Below are 9322 nucleotides of genomic sequence, written 5' to 3' on the forward strand. Positions count from 1 at the left end.
TAGAGAGAATATAAAAAAAAATTTTCCTCAAAGTTTAAGAACACATCAAATTAAGATTATCAGTTGCTAGGTATTACGCTACTCTTGAGAAGTCTTAGAATTTGTGCTGTCATTTTGTTATTTCAAAAGAACATTTTCTTCTGACTGGGTATGAATGAACATGCAAATTAAAACATCTGAAGCTTGCTTACAGTTTATGTACAGCCCTTGAATAAGAGCGCTCTAGAAATACAGAGTTGGAAGCCAAGACTGGTGTTGTGGTAGCCCACTGTGACACATGGTATCTGGAGACACCAGACACTAAGCAATGACATGTCTTGATCACACCTTTTGACAGCTTTTGTTTATGTAATCTATCATCACTCCCCCTTACCTTGCTCAGCCTTTTGTGTAATTCAAACTCTCAGACTCATTTAAAAAAGTTTTCCAAGGCTTTTAAATTTGCCTCTATTTGCAAACAGATGAATGGAAAAAATGAATCAGTTCAGCAAATGCTCTGAAAGTAGCTGTAACATTCCAGCCCATAACCAAGAGCCCATGACTGGAACAAGCCAAGAAGCAAGTGGTTGCCTACAGCGTAATTGCAAATAAAGTAAACATATGGCCTACAACACAGTGCAAGCTTCATTTGGTTTAAAGGGCTTATTTATTTTGTTATGGAATAGCTCAAATATGTATTCTAAAGACAATAATAAAACCTCTTTTGTCCTGTGAATACAGTGGAGAGACAGATTTTAACAATAAAATCCAGTCTATTGCTAGGACATATCTACTGCATATGAAGATCCAAGCAGATTTTAAGTGACTAAAGTATTTCTGCAAAGATACTAGATAATAATGCAAAATACTAGATCCTGAGAATACTGGATAGTGTGAAATATTATAAAACAAACACCTCAACAAACTAATTAATCTGTTTCCTCACTAATTTATTTTGGTTATATTAAACATGAAATAGCACTTGCAGTCTTGCCAGAAAAGGAGTTTGTTTTTAAAAACATTTTTAAAGTACTCCTAAGACAAGTTGATGTATTTGGACTTATAAAAATATCATTGAAAATGTGAGAGAAGAATAAATATTGTTTAAATATGTATCCAGCTAATCTGACAGCAGGCAGAAGCACATCCAACCAAGCACCACAAAATGTCTGAGTCACTAAGCCACCTCCTTTCTTCTGTGGGTACTGAGACCCTAACAATCTAATGACCCTAATGAATATTAATGAACAAATACAGCACAAATACTGAAAAAAAGTTTCCAAATGTTTAATGAGAAGGCTGACAAGCTGAATATTTTAGGTAGAAAGACCTAATAAAATGGCAAAGTTATAGAAGCAACAATCTGAAGGAAAAAAGTCAGGAACTTTACATAGTGATAGTCCCAAAGCTTTCAAATACACACAGGCAAAACTTTATTGTCCTTTAGTAAATACATTACTTTTAAAAAATTACAAAATTTCGGAAGTTGCCTTCTTCAGTGATGATTCCAGCAAAAATACAGTGTTTGCTATCCTTAAAGACAAATCACATTTGCAAAGGCTGATAGTCTGCCCATACAACTTCAGTCTATTATTAAAAACAAGTATTTCTAATTGTACTTCAGTTTGTAAATAAATTACAGAAGACAAGCATTAAGTCGTATTTCACAGCAAAAAACACTATTCAGTGAACTTCTGTAAAAACTTTTTGCAAGATCCAGTCTCAGCAAAAACTACACCTCAGTCACTGTATGTGGCAATTTTATATTCCATTAACTTTTCCTGACACACCTGCGCACACCTGCCATTTCAATGCTACTGACTGATTCAGAGCTAATGTCAGAAAGAGTAAGAATAGCATTAACTTGAGAATGGACCAAAAACCTAAAAGTTGGCTGACCACTGCTTTGGGTAATGTGAAATGGATAAGGTGAAAAAACTTTTTCACAAGGAGAATGTGAAAAACTTTCAGAACAGTGGCAGCTTACCGAAGAAAAGATCCCCTTTTCATTCCCTTTCCCTGCCACATTTGGTTTTGGTTTGCATAGAAAAGGGAATGTTTTGTCTTGTTTTAGTAGGCTCTTACTTTTTGGTTTAGCTATTAAACACTCAAAAAAACCCCCACATTAAAAATTGCTAAAGTTTGTGTGCTTTATGATAAATTCACATTATAAATATTTCACTTTTAGGTACCACAGTTATATCTTTTTGTTCAGGACAGGCAAGATGATTTTCTATTTCCTTTTGATATGTAACATATTCACCTGTTTCTTTTAATTGCATCCCAAAGTTCTAATTTTCTGTAGTCTTCTTTTAGCCTGCGTCCGTATTTTCAAGCATTCTTGCTAGACATCATAGCCTCCTCTACACTGTACACCTCCAGACAGCTTACTATTAAGTACCTAATAGTGATTATCCCATCCACTTAAAGACAACTCAGACTTGCTTTTGCAGACTGACATAATACTATTTCTTCAAAAAGGCAGAATCATGCTCATTTTTCTCCCAAGTAGAAAAACCTGAATCCAAACGGAAACAAGTTTCCTGCAAGTAGATGTACAACTATGAAACAATTGATCAGGTCTCCATTTCAGTCTCCATAGCATCAGTCCTTGAAGGAGTTTTAGCTTCTGGTGGAGTCCCTCCATCTAGGTTCTGAATATCAGACAAATCAATAGCAGGCAGTGGTGCTCTCCAATACAGGAATGAGTTATACTGACAGAATTCTTCTTCCTGCTTTGAAAAGAGACAAACATAAAGGCAACAAAACATTAATGTATTTCACATAAGTACAAAATAATGAAAAGCAACTTCTATAAAAGAATCTGAAACAAGGAAGAGTTACTCAGCTGTTCCATATTAATAGTTCTTATCATTTTACACAGAAAAGAAATGAGCTATTTCTAAGGAAAACACCATAGAAAATCCTCAATCAAATCATAATTTACTTTTCTATTTTCAAATATCCTTGCAAAGAACTACACAACCTCTGGGAAATACTTCCATAACTCCACCAATTTCCTCAACTTGCAATCTTTGCACAGAACAATACTGTAAAACGTGCAATTACTGGACTTTGCATACAAAAACTGTTCACTGCTTTTTCTTCTCACAATAGTATACAAATTTCATGCACAGTTAGAAGCTGGTATTCAGAAGAATGTATTTAGCTATTTTACATCCATTCAGATGATACTTGTAGGAAAAGTAAAGCATTAGGTAGTGTTTCTACCACATGTTGTTTCTTCTTTTCTGTAGCTACATTTTGTACTCAGGTATTCATGAGAAAAATGAAGACCTCTTCTACAGGAAGGAAGGGAAAAGTTTAAGAACTTTTGGTAAACCTTGGAGGAACATGTACTCATCTACTACTTTAGTATGGCACCACTTTTTTTTTTTTGTTGTTGTTAGAAAACAGTTTGTTTATAACCATATGTAGTGGGTATAAACAGTGGCCAATCTGTGCATGTTTTTATGGATAGGATAGCCATAAGAAGAGGAATTCTCAAGTCATTCCTTAGGTCTTCAGCATGTACTTCCTTCTGGTATGTAAAAACACTGAATGTTGCCACAAAACTAAAATAATGCATTTCCACATAATATTGCTTTATATTTTTCCTAACATACAATCAGAATTTCTAAATATTTTACTGTAATGTCTCAGCTGTAATGGGTCCTGAACAGAAGTACTTTTAACAAATAAACTGGTATAACTGTTTTGGTATGGCTCTTTAAAAATGTCATTCTTTGTTTGGTGGTTCTGCAACTAAAAAAATGTAATGTTCAAAAAAATCGCAGTAAGTATTGTCCCTAAACCCTCTCAGACACTGGTAAAATGATGCTTCCCCCACTCCCCAAAAGAGAGAAGTACGTAAATTCACCATACTTTCAATTTAAAGAACACACATTTTTCTATTTGTTACCACACAAACCTCTCATGAAGTACAATTTGTTGCACTAGGTAACCTATTCTTACTACAAAAACCCTGCATTATTCAAGACCTGTAATAATTAAGAGAGGTATGAAAGGTGTTGACATTTCATAGCAGCAAGATGGCTGCATGCCTGTAGAGTACTACTAATGTGAATTTGCTTGCTAGGAAAATATTGTCTTCAGGGAAAATTAAAGAACCAAAGTTCTCATTAATGGGAATCAAGACCAAAACCAATTAAATGACATAGTGCCACAGGAACAGAAAGATTGATTGTATGGAAACTGGAGGAAAGCCAACTATAAGTAGTTGCACACATTTGCATAAATATTCTTGTAAACTGAAATTTTTGTACTGCACAGGATTAACAACAAAGTGCAAAAGATAAAGGGAAGATTTTCCAGTTCGTATTCCAACCTAGGCAGCATCACTCACACAGAACCCTGCAGGGCAGATGGCTAACAAGTGCTTTGAAAAATATCGCCAGCAATGGAGTTTCAGAAACTGTCAGCTACCCTTACAAATTCTCCCCATGTTTAATCCAAACTCCCCTTATATTTTAATAAGTTACTGCTCACACTGTGAGAGCTACGTACTTAAAGTTAGAACATCCCTGTGCTAGGTGCTTCGTATGCACACAGTAAATGACAGCATTCTTGTTTAAAAGATTATGATCTAAACTTTTGTAATACAAAAATATACATACTCTTAATTTTGGACTCAGACTACAAAAAAGATTAATCTCAAGAGCATTCAAATCTCCAGAGCAGCAGTATTTCAGTTTATTTGTATCTCCAAGAAAGATTCAGCGTGAAAATGAACAAACCCAAGGAACACAAAAGACAGGCACAAACACTAAACGCTCATACATAAAATGGAAAATAAAATACCAAGCATTCACATTCACCTAAGTATGCTTCAACACAGGTTTTGAGAAGAAATCCTAGCAATAGCAATATAAGTAACATGCAACAAGCTCAGAGATAAAAAAGCTCAGTTTCTGTGGATGAAGTTGTTTAATTTTTAAGGAGCTAATTTTCCAACTCCAGTTGCATAGGTATGCTTGCAAATAAAACTCAGATAATATTTTTTCTCTGGCCAACTGTAATATAATTGGAATTGCTTGTAACTTTAACACAAACAGTGTGAAATTAACAGTATGATCAGCATGTTTATTACTGAACTACACAAGCCACAAAACAGCAAAGAATAATCCCAACCTACAGCTCTATCTTCAGAAAGGTGTAAAAATCATAATCAGAAATATTTTTGTGAAAAATTTAAAACATACAGGTAGGACACACAGAAGATGGAAGAAACGCCTCTTGCCTGCTGTTAACCAAGATTTATTTTAAAGCAAAAATATTTTTTATACAATACTGTACTTAGGGAAACAACCTGTTAAAAATACAGTCCTACAAAAATATTTTATATAGAGGAACACGCTTTACTGTGTGGAAATCCAAGTGGCTTATTGCCTTCCTACCACTGCTAAAGCTTACAAAATTATGCCCAATAACCCTAGGGATAAGGGAAGAATTCAGCGTCACATCTGTGTGATCAAGTAAAACTGTTCTGTGGAGGTTTGCTCAATTTGTTTAATTTGCTTCGCTTCAGAAGATGCATGTTCTGTCTTCAAAAATGAAAGATATGCTTGTGTTTAAAAGGCACTGCCTAAAAAGGATGTGTAGTTTTCATAGGACACAAGATTTTTTTCCTCAATTCCTTTGCGCCTTAATTCTACCATCCATCACAAACACCCCCTGCCAAGCAACCAAGAAACCACCACAAGGCAGAACCTGAGGAAGAAAAGCCACAATTTTCTTTACAGATCACAGATGGGTGTTAAACTATCAAAGGCCCTAACTTTTCAAAACCAGAATCTAGAACTGGAGTTCAAAGTCCATCTGACCTGATTAGACTTTCTGCCCCTTCCATATCACTGGTTTGAATACTTTGGTTTTACTTAAAAGGTCCAGGTGGGAGGAAAGGTGAGTTTACATGTATCAAAGCTCTAGATAGATGCAAAATTTGACCTAGCATTTTATTTTTGTAAAACTAAAACTTTCTTAGTACCATGTTTCGTTTTCTGACCTACTGTGTAAAATGTGGACAGCGCCAATGAGAAGAATGTACGTTGTTCAAAGTTAACCAGGGACACCAGAAGTCAACTGCACATTTCAATATATCCTGATCATTAAGTTACTGATCCCCTTCCCCAACCACTGCCTTCACTAGATGTTCTGATTAAAGGATAGCTCTGCTATCGCTACTTGTTTTGGGTTTGTGTGGTGAGGTTTTGGTAGCAGGGGAGTGGCTGCAGGGGTGGCTCCTGTGAGAAGCTGCTGGAAGCTTCCCTGGCTCCAAGTGGCACCCGCCTCTGGCCCAGGCCGAGTGCATCAGTGACGGTGGCAGCGCCTCTGGGAGAACAGATTTAAGAAGGGGAAAACACTGCAACAGCAGCTGGGAGAAAGGAGTGAGAATATGTGCGAGGAACCCTTCTGCAGACACCAAGGTCAGTGAAGGAGGAGGGGATGCCCCTACAGCCTATGGTGAGACAGCAGGCTGTAAACCCCCAGCCCATGGAGGGGAGCAGATGCCCACCGTGACTCCACAGGAAAAAGCCCACGCTGAGCAGTCTGCACCTGAAGGACTGCAGCCTGCAGAAAGGACCCATGCCAGGGAAGTTTGTGGAGAACTGCAGCCCATGGGAAGGACTCAACATTGGAGCCGTTCATGGAGGAACTGTCCCCTGTGGGAGGGACCCCACGTTGGAGCAGGGGAAGAGTGATGAGTTCTCCCCCAGAGGAGGAAGGAGCGGCAGAGACCAGGTGTGCTGAACTGATCCCAACCCCCATTCCCTGACCCCCTGTGCTGCCGGGGGGGAGGAGGAAGAGAGAACCGGGAGTGGAGCTACGCCGGGAAGGAAGGAGGGCTGGGGGTATGGTGTTCTAAGGTTTGGGTTTACATTTTAATATCCTTGTTTTGATTTGGTTTGTACTAAGTTAAATTGATTTTGTTTCTTCCCCAAGTTAAGCCTGTCTTTTGCCCATGACCATAAGTGGTGAGTGATCCCTCCAGTCCTTGTCTGGACCGACGAGCTTTTCTTTGTATTTTTTTCTCACCCCACCTGGGCCCGGAACGGCGGGGGGGGGGGGGGGGGGGGAGGGGAGGGGGCGGAGTGAGCGAGCAGCTGCGTGGTCCTCCGTTACTGGCTGGGCTTAAACCACGACTCTCCTAAATGGCCATCCCAAACAAAAAGTTAAGGAAGTAAGTGGTCAGATCTTGTAGTAAGCCTGACCCGCAACCTCAAATAACAGAGACGCTATCAAAATAAACTCTTCAAGCTTCCACCATACTTTTGGATGGGGATGTGGCTGAAGATAGACTTAAGGTGAACTCCAGACAGGCTGTTTCCCATCAGTTCTTCTATATGGGCAAAAAAGAAAAAAAAAACGAAAAACCAACCAAGCTAGAAATGTTCCTTCTTTTGCTTCGGGGAAGGAAAAAGGGGAAAAAAACCAGCTTGAGGAGGCCCACGACTGATCACCACCGGGAGGCACAGCAAGGGCTGCGGGGCACCGAGCGCTGTCCTGTGCCCGCCTAAGGCCGGGCGACTCCGCCGGCCGCAGGGCCCGCCGCCCCCACGGCTGGCACCCCCGCCCCGGCGGGCTGAGGGCGCGGCCCCACCAACGGCGCCCGCCGTTCCACGACACCCCACCCCCCCTCGCCGGAGGCGAGCGGTCCGGGCCCGCCCACGGCGGCACCGCGGCATCCTGCGCGGCAGGCCTCCCGCCGCCCCAGCCCCGCTCCGTTACCTCAGCGGCGGCGCCCCGCTCTTTGCCTCGGTCACCGGCGCGTCCCTCCGCCGTCCGCTCGTCCTGGGGCCCGCCGCGCCGCCGCCGCCTGCCCCCCGCGTCCCCCTGCTCCCCGCGGGAGCTGCTTCCCCGCAGCCCCGGCCGCTTGCCCGGCGGCGCCTCTGCCTCCTCCAGCTTCCGTTTCGGGGCGGCGGGGCCGGCGCCCGTCGCTTCGCCCCGGGGGCGCCGCTCGGGCGCAGCAGCGCGGGGCGGCGGCGGCGCCGGCTCGCGCATGAGCCGTTTGACGGGCACGTGACACACTAACGGCTCCGCGCGCCGCTTGGCCATGAAGGGGGGGGGGGGGAGGGAAGGGGGGGGGGGGGGGGGGGGGGAGAGAAGAGCGACCGCCGGCGGCACCGCGGAGCGCGCGTCCTTCGGGAATGCACGCACGGCCGCCGCGCGGTGGAGAGCGCATGCGCCCCCCGCTCGCGGCCGTCCCCCAGGGCCGCTGGGGGGGCGGGGCGCGGCGCTCGGCCCCGCCCACCGGCGAGGGGCGGGCTGCGACACAGCGCGGGCCGCCGCCGCCACAGCTGCCGCGCTTACGGCAAGGTGGGCGAAGCAGGACAGAGAAAGCCGCCGACGCCACCGTCGTACCTCAGAGCAAAGGATAAAATCAAACATGAGGGAGACCAGTCACACGGCAAATTTTAATATCCAAGAAAAATCAAGTCCATGACACACGCTGAAAATAGGGGGAAGTTCACCATTCGCCTTCGTACCTTCAGCAGTGATTTTTGAGGGTACTGTATATAAATAAAAATAGGGGACACTTTACACATTTGTCAAACTTGCTCCATAGAAAGAAGTATTACACTGAAGATTATGCAGCATTTTATTTTGCGCCCGATACCACGTACAGTTTAATAGTTTACATGGTCTTGGCTTCAGCTGATACAACACCTTAAGCGTTTTCCCCCCCATGTGTACAATTGACTAGAAGAATGTGATCACATTCAACAATACATGGTCATCCCTGCACATAAAACTATAAGTGATGAATTCAGAGAACTCATAAATAGGACTGCAGGTAAATCACTACTCACTCATACAGCTTATTCACAAGATTACTCTGCATTACTAACTCTTAATGCAACTGTTCTAATTTAAAAGGACAACAGTAGGGAAAACCAGCATTTTCTACATTAGAAACAGAAGCACATCACTATATACCTGATGTAAGTAAATAAAAACGTATTTTCCAAAAATAACACAAAAATGGCACTTGTGACAACACGGGGTGGGAAAGAACAAACCACCAGAACAAAGGATATTGACATTCAACCAGAAAGCAAGATTTCGAGTGCCTGTTTGTGAAAAACAAGAACACCACAGTGCAAGTGTAACTACAGACTGGGTAGGAGGCAGAAACTGGGCAATATTACAGGTAGATACACTACCCAACAACAGCGTAATTGACATTCACCTCACATCCTATTTCAAGGAGCTTGAAAATCCAGTAAAATACTAATACTCTATCTGAGGAAAAAAAAAAAATATCAGAATGAAAGCAAAGAATCACAAAGTCCCTCAAAAGATAAATAGCACAATAAGGAAA

General features: G+C 42.3%; 1 protein-coding gene across 2 annotated transcripts; it reads right to left on the reverse strand.

Annotated features, from left to right (window-relative positions):
- Window positions 1-1388: 1388 nt before the first annotated feature.
- Window positions 1389-8055, reverse strand: CZH9orf40 (chromosome Z C9orf40 homolog). Of its 2 annotated transcripts, none has more exons than XM_049795516.1 (2): window positions 7729-8055; window positions 1389-2714 (listed from the first exon to the last, which is right to left on the reverse strand). In XM_049795516.1, the coding sequence occupies exons 1-2, from the start codon at window positions 8053-8055 to the stop codon at window positions 2556-2558; spliced, it is 486 nt and encodes a 161-aa protein (XP_049651473.1). In that variant the 3' UTR covers window positions 1389-2555. The 2 variants fall into 2 exon arrangements, 1 of the variants encoding a protein (XP_049651473.1); XR_007505097.1 differs by having other exon boundaries at window positions 2577-2711; window positions 7729-7830.
- Between the last annotated feature and the right edge of the window lie 1267 nt (window positions 8056-9322).

This window comes from Accipiter gentilis, chromosome Z (assembly GCF_929443795.1).
Source record: "Accipiter gentilis chromosome Z, bAccGen1.1, whole genome shotgun sequence".
In the NCBI taxonomy this organism is placed as follows: domain Eukaryota; kingdom Metazoa; phylum Chordata; class Aves; order Accipitriformes; family Accipitridae; genus Astur; species Astur gentilis.